The 18,685-nt window shown below is 43.6% G+C and overlaps 1 protein-coding gene across 1 annotated transcript in view; it reads right to left on the bottom strand.

Moving 5' to 3' along the window:
- Positions 1-17,422, bottom strand: part of LOC140486066 (diamine acetyltransferase 1-like) — a 38,294-nt gene extending 20,872 nt beyond the window's left edge. The window contains exon 1 of the mRNA XM_072584681.1: positions 17,154-17,422. Coding sequence (XP_072440782.1) covers positions 17,154-17,219 — 66 coding nt within the window. The 5' untranslated portion in view covers positions 17,220-17,422. The remainder of the gene's footprint in view (positions 1-17,153) is intronic.
- Positions 17,423-18,685: the final 1,263 nt, after the last annotated feature.

Genomic DNA, 18,685 nt, shown 5'->3' with positions numbered 1-18,685 from the left:
ACCCTCTCTCCTTCCTTTCACTGGATTTGCTCCTATTTCTCTTGATTTGCCTGTTAATGAATTGGGGAAAAGTATCTCTTCACCTCCTTCCCTCACACCCCACCAGGTTCCTGCCAATCTGTTGCTGTCTCCTCACCAACTCCATATCATATAGCTAGCAGACTTTTCTCCAACAGATCCCGTTTTCAGAGTAATGCCTCTCTCTCTTGTCCATCTCTGATGCTGCCTGTCTATCTGTCTATGTCTCCCCTCTCTGTCTGATGCTGTCTGTCTACTCTAGCTTCCCTCTGCCTCTGTTGCTGTCTGTCAGCTTCTAACATTGGGAGTACCTCTGTATGGACACACTGTCTGTGATGTGTTGTGCCTTCATAGCCCCACCCATCCAATAGAAATGCACACAGATAGAGGATGGTGCCATTAATACAAACTAGATCACTTCTAGCCTGCATTAAAGAAATGTGAACAGGACTGAGGGGAAGTGAAAGAACTGAATCAAGGTGGCTATGATTTAATCGTATATAGGTAGCCAAATTAGTATGGTGTGCTGAATCTGAACGTATCAGAGTTTCAAGTGTGTAATATTGGTGAGTATTTCTGTCCTTTAAAGCAAAAGTAACATATTCGGTTTGTGCCAAGGTCTGTAGTTTTGTCCTTTTTCTTAAAAATAGCTTTTCGGTACAGGATTGATTAGTGAATTAAAAATAGTTTTAAAACGTATTCCAATGGTGACTCAATATCAAGAACACTGGTGTGATTTAGTGCTTAAATAAATTTATAGAGACAGCAGGTCAGGGTGATGTTCTGGAGTTGCAGCATGTGGGGGTGGCTGGACACCAAAGGTCAACTGCGGCCACAGTAGGTTTGTGTAACTTTAGTTCGGAGTTTGGAGTCTGAGCTGCAGACATTGTGCCACGGCAGGGAGGGGGGAAAGAATCTTGCGTGAATACTCTTGTCCAGGAGGTAGTCACACCCTTAGATTAGCTAATTTACCAGGATGTGATTATAGGTGAGGCAGGTACAGGAACTGGACAAGCAGCTCCCGATGAGCCTCTGTCCCAGCAATTATCTCATTATTACTAGGTCTTGCAAGCTGCGGGGAATACTGGGAGGCTGAGTAAACTGATCAAGGCACCACAAAGCAGGGACCCATTCAAAAGTTGGGAGGAAATAGAAACACAGTAGTGGACATTATAATTAGGGGATGGTTCTGTGGAGCTGTGAGCATGAGCTCTGTAGTAAGTTGCCTGCCTGGTGTCAGTGTTTAGCAATCTCCTCAGGGCTGGATGGAAACTTGCAGGAGTGGAGGGATCCAGTTGCTGTTGATCACATTGGTATTCGCCCAGATGCTTCTGACGATTTAGAAGCTAAATTAAGAAAAAAATCCAAGCTTATGAAACAGCTGCAGGAAACCTGGCACAGAGTAAATGATGATTTGGAGATGCCGGTGTTGGACTGGGGTGTACAAAGTTAAAAATCACATAACACCAGGTTATAGTCCAACAAGTTTAATTGGAAGCACTATCTTTCGGAGCACTGCTCCTTCATCAGGTGGCTGTGATGGACAGAAGTGTAAGACACAGAATTTATAGCAAAAGTTTGAGTGTGATGTAACTGAAATTATACATTGAGAAATACCTTGATTGTTCGTGGAATCTTTCATCTGTTTGAATACCATGATAGTTTCACTTCTTTCATGTGTAAATCACAAAACTTTTATTTTAAAGTTGCATTCTCAGGTTAACTGCAACAATTGGTATTAGCTAGACAATATGTTGAAGGTGTTAGCCCCCTGTGTTCTCTGTCTGTGCCATAATGTTCAGACTGATTCTAATCTAAAAAGTGAGATAACGAAGTCTTACATAAATTCATGTAGTTTTTGAGCAAAGTACAATGTAACTCTACAAGTACAAATTCACCCCACAAACGTATATGTATATGTGTGCATGTGGGTCCGTGTATGTGTGTTTGTGTCTGGGTTAGGGGGCTGTGAGTGTGAGAGAGAGTGTATATGTGAGTGTAGAGTGTCTTAAATCTGTGAGGCAGTGTATGTGTGAGTATGTGTGTCTGTAGAAGTGTGTGTGTGTCTGGGTTGGGGGGTTGTGAGTGTCTGTGAGAGAGAGTGTATACATGTGTGCGTGAGTGTAGAGTGGTGTAAGTCTCTGAGGGGATGCATGCGTGAGTGTGGGTGTCTGTAAAGGTGTCTATGAATGTCCGTGTGCATGTCTGTGTATATGTGTGTCCGTTTGTGTATAGGAGTGTCTGTCTGTCTGTGTAGTGCAATGGTGGTCACCTGTAGTGTGACATGAACCCAAGGTCCCCGTTGAGGCCCTCCCTACAGGTATGGAACTTAGCTATCAGCCTCTGCTCAGCCACTTTTCGCTGCTGCCTGTCCCGAAGTCTGCCTTGGAGGATGGTCACCCAATGGTTGGGTGACCATCCTCCAAGGCGGACTTTGGGACAGGCAGCAGCAAAAAGTGGATGAACAGAGGCTGATAGCTAAGTTCCATACCTGTAGGGAGGGCCTCAACCAGGACCTTGGGTTCATGTCACACTACAGGTGACCACCATTGCACGATACATACACAACACACACACATACACTCACACATGCACCCCCTCACAGATTTAAGACACTCTACACTCACATACACACACATATACACTCTCTCTCTCACTCACAACCCCCTAATCCAGACAGACACACACACACACACACACACACACACAAAGACCCACATGCACACAGATACATATACGTTTGTGGGGTGAATTTGTATTTACAGAGTTACATTGTACTTTGCTCAAAAACTACATGAATTTATGTAAGACTCTGTTATCTCACTTTTTAGATTAGAATCAGTCTGAACATTATGGCACAGACAGAGAACACAGGGGGCTAACACCTTCAACATATTGTCGTGCTAACACCAATTGTTGCAGTTAACCTGAGAATGCAACTTTTAAATAAACATTTTGTGATTTACACATGAAAGAAGTGAAACTATCATGGTATTCGAACAGATGAAAGACGCCAGAAACAATCAAGGTATAATTTCAGTTACATCACACTGTAAACTTTTGCTATAAATTCTGTGTCTTATATTGTGTCCTCCACAACTACCTGATGAAGGAGCCGCGCTCCGAAAGATAGTGTGCTTCCAATTAAACTTGTTGGACTATAACCTGGTGTTGTGTGATTTTTAACAGAGTAAATTAAGTCAATAATTTTGGTGGGGGAGATGTTTTAATCACCAGTACTGGCACCAGTATTGGGAAAGAGCAATTCTTACCAGAACTATGCTTACAGAGTAAAGAGTTATAGCAGCATGCTGAAAACATTTTTGATAATGACACCCAGGGTGGGAAAGGAAGGAACTGAGTGAACAAGCATTAAAACATCATAGCATATATAGTAAAAGGGGGTAAAACAAGATGGTAAAAGACAAAATTAATGACTCTCAACTTAAATGCATATAATACTCAGAAAAAAATAAATGAATTAATGGCACAAATAGAGATCGATGGGATGGCACAAATAGAGATCGATGGGTGTAATATTATAGCCATTAAGGAGACATGATTATAAGCAGCTCAAAGCTGGGCATCAAACATTCAGGTGTTTGTAACTTTTCAAAAGGAAAGGCAGGAAGGAAAAGGTTGCTTGGTAGCCTTATTAGTATGGGATGGAATAAGTACGATATGCAAGAAATTATCTAGGATTGTATGATGTAGACATGTGTGTGGAGGTAAGAAATAACAAGGGGGAAGATGATATTGGTATATGGTCCTCCTAACAGCAGGAAAATAATGAGGGCATGTCAAAAGAGCAGTACATTAATCACGGGTGACTTTAATCTTCATATTTAAAATAAAATTGCCAAAGGAACCATGAGAAAGAATTCATAGAGGTTATTCAGGAGTTTTTTTCCTCTGAAGACCAACACGTTGTGGCTCCAACCAAAACTCAGGCATTTTTTTTTCAATCTGGGGAGGTATAAATGGAGTAGGTTTGACTAAATGATCTAAGATTGAAAGATCCTATAGGGAACAGTGATCATAATACAGTAAAATGTAGCATTCAGTTTGAGAGTGAGAAATGTGTCAAACAACTGACCTCAACTTAAGTAAAAGATAATTACATAAAGTTGAAGGTAGATCTAGTTGAAATGAACTGGGAAAGGAGTTTAGCGGAAAATATGATTGAGGAACAACAGCAGACATTTAAGAAACTAGCTCATGACACACGCTACAGATGTATTTGACTGAGGGAAAAAGGATTCTAGGTAGTGGATAAACTGACCATGATAAACCAAATAAAATAAGGAAAGTATCAAACTGAAAGAAATCATACCATGTGGAAAAATATAGTGATAAACCAGAGAATTGAGAAAGTTTTAAACACCAACAAATGATGACCCAAGAAGAGCAGAAAATAACCTGAGGACAAAATGGCAAGTAATACAAAATAGATAGCACAGCTTCCTTGAACATTTTAACAAGAAAAATAAGCTAAGTGAACATTGGGCCGTTGAAAATAAGGCTGGAGAAATAATAGTGGAGAACCAGGAAATAGCAGTCTTCACAGTAGGCAGGATTCTGGATAATCCAACATGGAGGACAGGAAAAATTTCTGGCTATAACAGGCTGCTCCTTTTTTGAGGTATTTTAGGTGTTGGAGGCGATTTCCTGGAATTCCAGAAACAGCAATTACTGTTTTATATGCTGTTGCATTGTTTTGGAACTTTGGAGAAAAAAAAAGTCAAAACAACAGCACTTTTAAAAGGAGAGGAACAGACAAAGGCAGCACATGGTCAGGACAGTGCAGGAGGGGGAGAGAGAGAGAGAGAGAGAGAGAGAAAAAAACCCACACTACTAACTGACAAAGCAGTGAACCTGTTTGGGAGAGGTCAAAGCACAGAAACAGATAAGTGAATATTTTTAAGTATAGAACTAGAATTACAACGTGGAAACAGGCCCTTCTGCCCAATAAGTCCACAGCAACTCTCCGAAGAGCAACCTACCGAGATCCACTCCCCCACCCAACCCCACCTCACCATCCCACATTTACCCCTGACTAATGCAGCTAACCTACACATCCCTAAAAACTATGGGCAATTTAGCATGGCCAAATCACCTAACCTGCACATCTTGGGCTGTAGGAAGAAACCAGAACACCCCAAAGGAAACCCACGCAGACACTGGGAGAATGTGTAAACACCACACAGACAGTCACCTGAGGTTGGAAACGAACCTTGGTCCCCAGCACTGTGAGGCAGCAGTGTTAACCACTGAGCCATCATGCACAACCCCCACCCCCCCACCACCCAATAGCCTTGCTGTAAGACTGCAATAGTGAGTAGGATGGGTTCTTTCTTGATTCTGTGCTTTATTGAGATATGTCTCTTGATTAAACTTAAAAATATAAGCCATAAGTACTAAGTTAACCTGGAGCAGTGTTTTGTGCAGGAATAAGACAGTGCTGTTTTCTGGGTCTGCAGATTGGAAGAAGCAAAAATGGTCCTTAGTAGAGTTATATGCTCTTCTTGTTGGATGTGGGAGTTTAGGGAGAGTTTAGGATTATATCTGCAATAAATGCTGTTGGTTGGGAATCCTATTAGGTTGAATGGATCAGTTGGAACGATAGAGGCAATGAAGAATTTACAAGAGCAAGGGGGTGTGATGGATGGCACTTAGAGGGAGGGGGGAAAGTCTCAGATACAGTAACATAGATGGGTTAACTTCAGGAAAGGTAAGAGGTAGGCAGGTAGTGCAGGAGTCTTCTGTGGCTATCCCCATTTCAAACAAGTATTGGAAAATGTAGGGGGTGATGGATTCTCAGGGGAATGTTGCACAAACAGCCAAGTTTCTGGTATCGACACTGGCTCTAATGCAACGAGGGGTACGTCGGCTTCCAAGACATTGATTGTATTAGGGGTCTCTCTAGTCCGAGGTACAGACAGATGTTTCTGTGGTTAGCGGCAAAATATCAGAATGGTGTGTTGTCTCTCTGGTGCCAGGATCAAGGATGTCTCAGAGAAACTGCAGAATGTTCTCAAAGGGGGAGAGGGGCCAGCAGGAGGTCATTGCACACATTGGAGCAAACAACATAGGAAGGGAAAAGGTTGAGATTCTAAAGGGAGATTACAGAGAGTTAGGCAGGAAATTAAAAAGGAGGTCCTTGAGAGTAGTAATATCTGGATTATTCCAGGTGCTACGAGCTAGTGAGGGTAGGAATAGGAGGAGAGAGCAGATGAAATCATGGCTGAGAAGCTGGTGTATGGGAGAAGGGTTCACATTTTTGGATCAGTGGAATCTCTTCTGGGGTAGAAGTGACCTGTACAAGAAGGACAGATTGCACCTAAATTGGAAGGGAACGAATAGACTGGCAGGGAGATTTGCTAGAGCTGCTTGGGAGGATTTAAACCAGTAAGGTGGTGGGGGGACCCAGGGAGATAGTGAGGAACGAGATCAATCTGAGACTGCTACATTTGGGAAAAGAAGCAAGTCAAACAGTCAGGGCTAAAGCAGAGAACAAGGTAGGACTAATAAATTAAACTGCATTTATTTTGATGCAAGAGGCCGAACAGGGAAGGCAGATGAACTCAGGGCATGGTTAGGAACATGGGACTGGGATATCATAGCAATTACAGAAACATGGCTCAGGGATGGGCAGGACTGGCAGCTTAATATTCCAGGATACAAATGCTACAGGAAGGATAGAAAGGGAGGCAAGAGAGGAGGGGGAGTGGTGTTTTTGATAAAGGATAGCATTACAGCTGTACTGACGGAAAATATTCCCAGAAATACATCCAGGGAAGTTATTTGGGTGGAACTGAGAAATAAGAAAGGGATGATCACCTTATTGGGAATGTATTTTAGACCCCCCTAATAGTTAGAGGGTAAACGAGAAACAAATTTGTCAGGAGATTTCAGTCATCTGTAAAAACAATAGGGCGGTTATGGACGGTGATTTTAACTTTCCAAACAGACTGGGAAGGACTGTTAAGGGTTTAGATGGAGAAGAATTTGTTTTGAATGTACAAGAAAATTTTCTGATTCAGTATGTGAATGTACCTACTAGGGAAGGTGCAAAACTTGACCTACACTTAGGAAATGAGGCAGAGCAGGTGACTGAGGTATCAGTGGGGGAGCACTTTGGGGCCAGCGACTATAATTCTAATAGTTTTAAAACAGTGATGGAAAAGGATAGATCAGATCTAAACGTTGAAATGCTAAATTGAAGGCTAATTTTGACAGTATTAGGCAAGAACTTTCAAAAGTTGATTGGGGGCAGATGTTCGCAGGTAAAGGGACAGCTGGAAAATGGGAAGCCTTCAGAAATGAGATAACGAGAGTCCAGAGACATTATATTCCTATTTGGGTGAAAGGAAAGGCTGGTAGTTGTAGTTCATGCTGGATGACTAAAGAAATTAAGGGTTTGGTAAAGAAAAAGAAGGAAGCATATGTCAGGTACAGGCAGGAGAGATCAAATGAATTCTGAGGAGTCTATAAAGGCAGTAGGAGTATACTTAAGAGGGAAACCAGGAGGGTAAAAAGGGGACATGAGATAGCTTTGGCAAATAGAATTAAGGAGAATCCAAAGGGTTTTTACAAATACATTAAGGACAAAAGGGTAACAAGGGAAAGAATAGGGCGCCTTAAAGGTCATCAAGGCAGCCTTTGTGTGGAGCCGCAGGAGATAGGGAAGATACAAAACAAATATTTTGTATCAGTGTTTACTGTGGAAAAGGACATGGAAGATATAGAATGTAGGGAAACAAATGGTGCCATCTTGAAAAGTGCCCATATTACAGAGGAGGAAGTGCTGGATATCTTGAAACAGATACAAGTGGATAAGTCCGCAGGACCTAATCAGGTGTACCCGAGAACTCTATGAGAAGCAAGGGAAGTGATTGTTGGGCCCCTTACTGAGATATTTGTATCATCGATAGTCACAGGTGAGGTGCCGGAAGACTGAAATTTGGCTAACGCAGTGCCACTGTTTAAGAAAGGTGGTAAGGACAAGCCAGGGAACTATCGACCGGTGAGCCGGATATCAGTGGTGGGCAAGTTTTGGAGGTAATCCTGAGGGATATCCAGAGAGATATACAGCACGGAAACAGACCCTTTGGTCCAACTCGTCCCTGCCAGCACCCGGCCCATATCCCTCCAAACCCTTCCTATTCATACACCCATCCAGATGCCTTTTAAATGTTGCAACTGTACCAGCCTCCACCACTTCCTCTGGCAGCTCATTCCATACACGTACCACCCTCTGCATGAAAACGTTGCCCCTTAGGTCTCTTTTATATCTTTCCCCTAAACCTATGCCCTCTAGTTCTGGACTCTCCGACCCCAGGGAAAAGACTTTATCTATTTATCCTATCCATACCCCTCATACTTATATAAACCTCTATAAGGTCACCCCTCAGCCTCCGTTGCTCCAGGGAAAACTGCCCTAGTCTGTTCAGCCTCTCCCTATAGCTCAAATCCTCCAACTCTGGCAACACGCTTGTAGATCTTTTCTGAACACTCAAGTTTCACAACATCTTTCCGCTAGGAAGGAGACCAGAATTGCACGCAATATTCCAGAATTGGCCTAACTAATGTCCTGTATAGCTGCAACATGACTTCCCAACTCCTGTATTCAATACTCTGACCAATAAGGGCAAGCATACCAAACGCCTTCTTCACTATCCTATCTACCCGCGACTCTACTTTCAAGGAGCTATTAACCTGCACTCCAAGGTCTCTTTGTTCAGCAACACTCCTCGGACCTTACCATTAAGTGTAGAAGTCCTGCTAAGATTTGCTTTCCCAAAATGCAGCACCTCGCATTTACCTGAATTAAACTCCATCTGCCACTTCTCAGCCCACTGGCCCATCTGGTCAAGATCCTGTTGTAATTGGAGGTAACCTCCTTCGTTGTCCACTACACCTCCAATTTTGGTGTCATCTGCAAACTTACTAACTATACATCCTATGTTCACATCCAAATCATTTATATATATGACGCATAGTAGTGGACCCAGCACCGATCCTTGTGGCACTCCACTGGTCACAAGCCTCCAGTCTGAAAAAACAACCCTTCATCACCACCCTCTCTCTTCTATCTTTGAGCCAGTTCTATATCCAAATGGCTAGTTTTCCCTGTATTCCATGAGATCTAATCTTGCTAACTAGTCTCCCATGGGGAACCTTGTCAAACGCCTTACTGAAGTCCATATAGATCATAACTACCACCCTGCCCTCATCAATCCTCTTTGTTACTTCCTCAAAAAGCTCAATCAAGTTTGTGAGACATGATTTCCCACGCACAAAGCCATGTTGACTATCCCTAATCAGTCCTTGCCTTTCCAAATACATGTACATACTGTCCCACAGGATTCCCTCCAACAACTTGCCCACCACTGACATCAGGCTCACCAGTCTATAGTTCCTTGGCATGGCCTTACCACCTTTCTTAAACAGTGGCACCACGATAGCCAACCTCCAGTCTTTCGGCACCTCACCTGTGACTATCGATAATACAAATATCTTAGCAAGAGGCCCAGCAATCACTTCCCTAGCTTCCCACAGAGTTCTAGGGTACACCTGATCAGGTCCTGGGGATTTATCCACTTTTATGCGTTTCAAGACATTCAGCACTTCCTCCTCTGTAATATAGACATCTTTCAAGATGTCACCATCTATTTCCGCACATTCTATATATTCCATGTCTTTTTCCACAGTAAATACTGATGCAAAATACTTGTTTAGTATCTCTCCCATTTTCTGCAGCTGCACACAAAGGCCACCTTGCTGCTCTTTAAGGCGCCCTATTCTCTCCCTAGTTACCCTTTTGTTCTTAGTATATTTGTAAAAACCCTTTGGATTCTCCTTAACTCTATTTGCCAAAGCTACCACATGTCCCCTTTTTGCCCTCCTGATTTCCCTCTTCAGTATACTCCTACTGCCTTTATACTCAAAGGATTCACTCGATCTATCCTGTCTATACCTGACATATGCTTCCTTCTATTTCTTAACCAAACCCTCAATTTCTTTAGTCATCCTGCCTTCCCTATACCTGCCAGCCTTTCCTTTCACCCTAACTGGAATATACTGTCTCTGGATTCTCATTATCTCATTCCTGAAGGCTTCCCATTTTCCAGCCATCCCTTTACCTGTGAATATCTGCCCCCAATCAGCTTTTGAAAGTTCTTGCCTAATACTGTCAAAATTGGCCTTTGTCCAATTTAGAACTTCAACTTTTAGATCTGGTCTATCCTTTTCCATCACTACTTTAAAACTAATATAATTATGATTGCTGGCCCCAATGTGCTTCCCCACTGACACCTCAGGTCACCTGCCCTGCCTTATTTCCCGAGTGTAGGTCGTGTTGCACCTTCTCTAGTAAGTACATCCACATACTGAATCATAAAAAGTTTCTTGTACACACTTAACAATTTCCTCTCCATCTAAACCCTTAACACTACGGCAGTCCCAGTCTATGTTTGGAAAGTTAAAATCCCCATCCATAACTGCCCTATTATTTTTACAGATAACTGAAATCTCCTGACAAATTTGTTTCCTGTTTTCCCTCTGACTATAATACATTCCGAATAAGGTGATCATTTCTTTCTTATTTCTCAGTTCTGTACAAATAACTTCCCTGGATATATTGGAAAGGCAATGACTGATTCGGGATAGTCAACATGGCTTTGTGCGTGGGAAATCATGTCTTACAAACTTGATTGAGTTTTTTGAAAAAGTAACAAAGAGGATTGATGAGGGCAGAGTGGTAGATGTGATCTTTGTGGACTTCAGTAAGGCGTTCGACAAGGTTCCCCACGGGAGACTGGTTAGCAGGTTAGATCTCATGGAATACAGGAAGAACTATCCATTTGCATACAGAACTGGCTCAAAGGTGGAAGACAGAGGGTGGTGGTGGAGGGTTGTTTTTCAGACTGGAGGCCTGTGACCTGTGGGGTGCCACAAGGATCAGTGCTGTGTCAACTATTTTTTGTCATTTATATAAATGATTTGGATGTGACCTTAAGAGGTATAGTTAGTAAGTTTGCAGATGACACCAAAATTGGAGGTGTAGTGGACAGCAAAGAAGGTTACCTCAGATTATAACGGGATCTTGATCAGATAGGCGAATGGGCTGAGGAGTGGCAGATGCAGTTTAATTTAGATAAATGCGAGGTGCTGCATTTTGGAAAAACAAATCTTAGGGCGACACGGTGACTCAGTGGTTAGCACTGCTGCCTCACAGCGCCAGGGTCCCAGGTTCGATTCCAATCTGAGGCGACCGTCTGTGTGGAGTTTGCACATTCTCCCCGTGTCTGCGTGGGTTTCCTCCGGGTGCTCCGGTTTCCTTCCACAGTCCAAAGATGTGCAGGTCAGGTGAATTGGCCAAGCTAAATTACCCATAGTGTTAGGTGCATTAGTCAGAGGGAAATGGATCTGGGTGGGTTACTGTTCAGAGAGTCGGTGTGGACTTGTTGGGCCAAAAGGCCTGTTTACACACTGTAAGGAATCTTATCTAATAGGACTTATACACTAATGGTAAGGTCCTCAGGAGTGTTGCTGAACAAAGAGACTTTGGAGTGCATGTTCATAGGTCATTGAAAGTAGAGTCACAGGTAGATAGGATAGTGAAGACAGCATTTGGTATGCTTTCCTTTATTGGTCAGAGTCTTGGGTACTGGAGTTGGGAGGTCATATTGCAGCTGTACAGGACATTGGTTAGGCCACTGTTGGAATTCTGGTCTCCTTCCTATAGGGAGAGGTTGAACACACTGGGGCTGTTTTCCCTGGAGCATCAGAGGCTGAGGGATGACCTTATAGAAGTTTATATAAATATGAGGGGTATAGATAGGATAAATCAACAAAGTCTTTTCCCTGGTGTGGGGGAGTCCAGAACTAGAGGGCATAGGTTTAGTGTGAGAGGGGAAAGATATAAAAGAGACGTAAGGGGCAACTTTTTCACATAGAGGGTGGTACATGTATGGAATGAGCTGCCAGAGGAAGTGGTGGAGGCTGGCACAATTGTAACATTTAAAAGGCATTTGGATGGGTATATGAATAGGAAGGGTTTGGAGGGATATGGGCCAGGTGCTGGCATGTGGAACTAGATTGGGTTGGGATATCTGGTCGGCATGGACGGGTTGGACCAAAGGATCTGTTTCCGTGCTGTACATCGCTGTGACTCTGATTCTAACATTATTTTCAAAAATACTCAATCAAGGAACACTGGGTGGGGATGGGGCAGGATAAATACAATAGCTAGTATAGAATCATAAAATCCCATTTGGCCCAACAAGTCCGCACAGACCCTCCGAAGAATATCCTACCCAGACCCACCTCCCTATTACTCTACATTTCCCCTGACTAATATCCATGAACACAATGGGCAATTTCTCATTGCAAATTCACCTGACCTGCACACCTTTGGACTGTGGGATGAAATCGGAGCACCCTGAGGAATCCCACACAGACATGTGGAGAATGTGCAAACTCTACACAGACAGTCGCCTGAGGCTGGAGTCAAACCCAGGTCCCTGGTACTGTGAGGCAGCAGTGCTAACCACTGAGCCACGATGCTGCCCGCTTGAGCAAAAGTAGTATAGAAACTAATGGATTTAAAGGCTGATAAGTGTCCTGTATCCAGGTATTCAAAGGAAGTAGCTGCAGTGATCGTAGATGCACTGGTCATCATTTTCCAAGATTTTAGACTCCAGAAACGTCCTAGAGGATTAGAAAATTGTCAATGTAACACCCTTATTCATAAAGCCAGGAAGGCAAAAAAAAAAGCTAACTATACATCAGTTAGTTGAACAACTGCAATTGGGTAAATGTTTGGATGTATTATAATAGAAGTAACAGTACCCAACATTTAGCAATACATAATTACAATAAAGCAGAGTCAGCATGTTTTCATGAAGAGGAAATCATACATGACAAGTTTATTAGAGTTCTTTAAGGAGGTAACAAGAAAGGTAAGTAAAAGAGAACCTATCGACGTAAAATATTTGGATTTTCAAACGGCATTCATTAAGTTGCTGCACATTAGCCACTTAAGATACAAGTCCCTGATGTTATAGAGTCATACAATCAGAGTCATACAGCACAGAAACAGATCTTTTGGTCCAACCATAATCCCAAACTAACCTAGTCCTACCTGCTTGTGCTTGGCTCATATCCATCCTCTAGGAGAAAGTGAGGACTGCAGATGCTGGAGATCAGAGCTGAAAATGTGTTGCTGGAAAAGCGCTTTTCCAGCAACATATTTTCAGCTCATATCCATCCTCATGTACTTATTGAAATGTCTTTTAAATGTTGATCTGTACCAGTATTCACTACATCCTCTGGAAATTCATTCCACACATGAACCTCATGTCTTTTTAACATTTTTCTCCTCTCGCCTTAAAAATATGTCCCCAGTCTTGAAATTCCCCACCCTAGGGAAAAGACACCAGCCTTATCTATACCCCTCACGATTTTATAAACTTCTATAAGGCCACCCCTCAACTTCCTACACTGCAGTGAAAAAAAGACCCAGCCTATCCAACCTCTCCCAAAAATTCAAACCCTCCTGTCCCAGCAACATCCTGGTAAATCTCTTCTGACCCTGTCCAGCTTGACAATATTCTTCCTATAACTGGGTGATCAGAACTGGACATAATATTCCAGAAGATGCCTCACCATGTCCATACAACCTCAACATGACTTCCCAACTCCTGCACTGAAAGGACTAAGCAATGAAGGCAAGCCTGTCAAACGCCTTTTTAATCACCCTGTCTATATGTGACGCAGATGTCAAAGAATAATTTACATGCACCTCTAGGTCTTTCCATTCCACAACACTACCCCACAGCCCCTACTTTTAATTGTATACATCCTGCCCTTTTTAATACAACCAAACTGCAATACCTTGCATTTATCCAAATTAAATTTCAACTGCCATTCTTCATTTGTTTGACCCAATTGATCAAGGTCTCTTAGACTGCTTTTCTTCACTGCCCATTATACCACCAATTTTGTTGTCATTTGCAAACTTACTAACCATGCCTTCTATATTCTCATTCAAATCATTTGTAAAAATGAAAAACAGAAAAGGATCCAGCACTGATCCCTGTGGAACACTGCTGGTCACAGAGCTTCGATATGAAAAGATGTGGAGGTGCCGGTGTTGGACTGGGGTGGACAAAATTAAAAATCACACAACACCAGGTTATAGTCCAACAGGTTTATTTGGAAGTATAAGCTTTCGGAGTGCCGCTCCTTCTTCAGATAGCTAGTGGATAACTACCTGATGAAAGTGCAGTGCTCCGAAAGCTTGTATGTCCAAATATACCTGTTGGATTATAACCTGGTATTGTGTGATTTTTAATTTTCTCCGGTATGAAAAACAACCCTTTACCATTATTTTGTCTCCTGCTGTTAAGCCAAAGTTTGTATCCAATTTGCAAGATCACCCTGAATCCCATGTAATCTAACTTTACTAATTAGTCAACCATGCAGAATATTGTTAGAAGTCACATGACACCAGGTTATATTCCAACAGGATTATTTGAAATTACCAGCTTTCGGAGTAACGCACCTTCATCAGGTCACCGACGAAAGCTTGAGATTTCAAATAAACCAGTTGGACGATCACAGAGTGTCGTGTGACTTCCTACTTTGTCCACCTCAATCCAACTCTGGCACTTCCACATTATGCAGAACCTTGACAAAGGCTTGGGTTTGTTGGAGTAGATTATTACCATGGATACATACTTGGCTCAGTAACAGAAGACTGAGAATTACGATAAAGGAGGCATTGTCAGAATGAAAGGAGAAAGTGAGGACTGCAGATGCTGGAGATCAGAGTCGAAGAGTGTGGTGCTGGAAGAGCACAGCCGGCCAGGAAGCATTCGAGGAGCAGTACAGTCGGCGTTTCGAACATAAGCCCTTCATCAAGAATCTGGATTCCTGGTGAAGGGCTTATCCCAAAACATCGACTCTCCAGCACCTCAGATGCTCTCTGTCTGGCTGTGCTTTTCCAGCACCACACTCAGTCAGAATGGAAACCTGTCACTAATGAGTACCACAGGGATTAGTGCTGGGACTATAATTATTTCCAATATATATCAATGATTCGATGACTGAAGTGAATATTGCTAAGTTTGCAGATGAGACAAAACTAGGTCGGAAGGTTAAGTTGTGATGATGATACAGAGTCTACAGAGGGACAGAGCAGATTGAATAGGCATAATAATAATGTAGGGAAATGTAAGATTATGCACTTTGGCAGGAAGAAGAAGACAGCTGAATATTACATAAATGGGGAATGACCACAAAAAGCTGAACACAGAAATTTGGGAGTCCTGAAAAATGAATTACAAAACATTAGCATCTATAGGTAATAGGAAAGGGAAATAGATTACTTTCGAGTGTTAAAATAGGGAAGTCTTGCCAAAGACACTAGTTGCAACGCCATAAACAGTGTGGGTCCCTTATCCAAGGAAAGAATATACTGGCATTGGAAGCTGTTTGGAGAACGGGTACTGGGTTTATTCCAGTTATTTTCTTATGAGAAGAGGTTGAGTAGGTTGGGATTGTTCTAGTGAGTTGAGAAGAATGAGTGGGTATCCTACTGAAACATAAGATTCTTAGGTGACTTGGCACAGCAGCTGCAGAGACATTGGTAAAAACAATGACTGCAGATGCTGGAAATCAGATTCTGGATTAGTGGTGCTGGAAGAGCACAGCAGTTCAGGCAGCATCCAAGTAGCTTCGAAATCGACGTTTCGGGCAAAAGCCCTTCATCAGGAATAAAGGCAGTGAGCCTGAAGCGTGGAGAGATAAGCTAGAGGAGGGTGGGGGTGGGGAGAAAGTAGCATAGAGTACAATGGGTGAGTGGGGGGGGGGATGAAGGTGATAGGTCAAGGAGGAGAGGGTGGAGTGGATAGGTGGAAAAGAAGATAGGCAGGTAGGACAAGTCAAGGGGACAGTTACTGAGCTGTAAGTTTAGAACTAGGGTGAGGTGGGGGAAGGAGAAATGAGGAAACTGTTGAAGTCCACATTGATGCCATGGGGTTGAAGTGTTCCGAGGCGGAAGATGAGGCGTTCTTCCTCCAGGCGTCTGGTGGTGAGGGAGCGGCAGTGAAGGAGGCCCAGGACCTCCATGTCCTCAGCAGAGTGGGAGGGGGAGTTGAAATGTTGGGCCATAGGGCGGTGTGTTTGATTGGTGCGGGTGTCCTGGAGATGTTCCCTAAAGCGCTCTGCTAGGAGGTGCCCAGTCTCCCCAATGTAGAGGAGACCGCATCGGGAGCAACGGATACAATAGATGATATTAGTGGATGTGCAGGTAAAACTTTGATGGATGTGGAAGGCTCCTTTAGGGCCTTGGATAGAGGTGAGGGAGGAGGCACAGGATTTACAGTTCTTGCGGTGGCAGGGGAAAGTGCCAGGATTGGAGGGTGGGTTGTTTGGGGGGCGTGGACCTGACCAGGTAGTCACTGAGGGAACGGTCTTTGCGGAAGGCGGAAAGGGGTGGGGAGGGAAATTGTGCCTCCCTCCCTCCGGCTCTCCCCACTCCCGACCTACTCAGTGGCAGCGCCAGGGAACAAAGGTCGAGATCTCAAATGGTGAAATTTACTTAAGACTGATGAGGAAGACTTTCCCCCCCCCCCCTCTCTCTCTCTCTCTCTCTCAAGGTTAGTGAATCTGTGAAAGTCTTTGCCAGAGAAGGCTGGATCATTAAATATACTCAACGTTGAAACAGACATTTACCATCAGCAAGGGAATCAACGGATATGGGGCAAAATCAGGAAAACGGAGTCAGGGATGATCGGATCAGCTCATTGGATGGCAGAGACTCAATGGCTCTCCCTGGTTAAGGTGAGTCGAGACCACATGAGGGAAAGCCAAGGATTCTTCTCCCCTCCCCCAGTGGGGGAAGCTGGAGGCAAAGGATTTCAATGACTTGATGACTCAAGTCAATTCAATCTACGTTTTCAAAAGAGCTTTAGACCATTCCGAGCTAATACTGTAGGGTCAGAGGCGGCGGCGGGGGGGGAAGGATGGAGGGAAGCCGACTGCTGCTTAGAGAGCGAGCACAGACAGGACGGGCCGAGAGGCCGCCTTCTGGATTGCACTCGTTCTGATCAACACGGGAAGCTCACCCTGATGAGGCGGAGGATGTCGGCGCAGTCCCGGGGAGTAGCTGGTCGGACAGTGTAACTGGCCATTTTCGCCTCTTACTTTTCCTGCCCTTTCTCTGGAGAGCCCGGTAATTGTAAAGTAGGAGCAGGCTTTTCTTCATCCGCGTCCCACTAAATCAGCCTGGGACCACTCCTCGTGTCGGGATCGGCGTGTTATGCACTATATACACTCCGTTCCCGGTGTGAGCTCCCGTTTTCCTCCAGTCTGCTGTTTATAAAGTCTGCCGCAGACTCGGCTCCTCCCAACACTTAAATAAAGTCTCCGCCTCCTAACCCAGAACTTCAGGACAAACCAAAAGGCTGCAGAAACTTTTGAGAGCAGACACTTCTGTCTGGATGCAAGTGGCTGATGCAGAGACACAAAATTGTGGATTCACTTGTCCTATTTCACAGAATCCAGGGTTGACAATTCCTGTACAGCACAGAGGTGGATGGCAATTAGAAAGATTCCTGATCAAATCTGCAGCCTTTGTACCTTCTCTTGTCCATATGCTGTACTGAATCCTTTTCTGAGTCTGTTGGGAGGAATGGGGACATAGTCACTCAAATTAAAGTCTTCCAAAATGAATTGGATTGAATTTTTTTTCACGTGTATCGAGACACAGTGAAAAGCTTTGTCTTGTGAGCAATAAAGGCAGATCACAGAGTTAAGTAGCATAGATAGTAAATAATAGGTAAACAGAGGCAGAAACAAAACACAGATACAGGCAAATGTTAGGAGTTTGAGAGTCCATTCAGTATTCTAACAACAGTAGGGTAGAAACTGTTTCAAAATCAGTTGGTGTGTGTTCAGGCTTCTGTCCCTTCTCCCGATGGTAGAGTTTGTAGAAAAACATTTCCAGGGTAGGATGGATCTTTGAGAATGCTGGCGGCCTTTCCTTGACAGCGGGCCTGGTAGATGGATTCTACAGATGGGATTGTCCAGGCCGAGTTCACCACTCTCTGTAACCACCTTGAATGATACAGTTGCCAGGAGAAAGTGAGGACTGCAGATACTGCAGAGCTGAAAATGTGTTGCTGGAAAAGCGCAGCAGGTCAGGCAGCATCCAAGGAGGAGAATAGACGTTTCGGGCATTAGCCCTTCTTCAGGTACAGTTGCCATACCAGATAGTAATGGCTGACACCATGTCATCACAAATGGATGACATTAATATTTTTTATTTGGATCCATTTTCAGTGTGTAGATTGATGAGCATCTGTGACCATTTCAAACTGCCTTGCTAGCCAAAAGTTATGGCCAGAGCAAGGCAGTTCTGTGTGAGAACTGGGCTAACTTGTTCTCTTCATTCATCAAGTCAGATTACCTGATGGTACTGGGGATATCACTCAGAAAGGCTGGGGCTTGTGCTAAAATTTGGAGAAGTCAGTAGACATGGTGAAACAGCAGTTGAGCATATGTGAGCAACACTCCCTCTCCACTGATGCATAAGAACTTGTTCATTGGTGTAAGGTTATTTCAGAGTTGCTGTATCTGCCAAAGGTCTGGCAAATTC

The sequence above is a fragment of the Chiloscyllium punctatum genome, chromosome 15, assembly GCF_047496795.1.
Source record: "Chiloscyllium punctatum isolate Juve2018m chromosome 15, sChiPun1.3, whole genome shotgun sequence".
Lineage (NCBI taxonomy): Eukaryota > Metazoa > Chordata > Chondrichthyes > Orectolobiformes > Hemiscylliidae > Chiloscyllium > Chiloscyllium punctatum.
The sequence above is the reverse complement of the archived record's forward strand: the minus strand, read 5'-3'. Positions and strand labels throughout refer to the sequence as shown.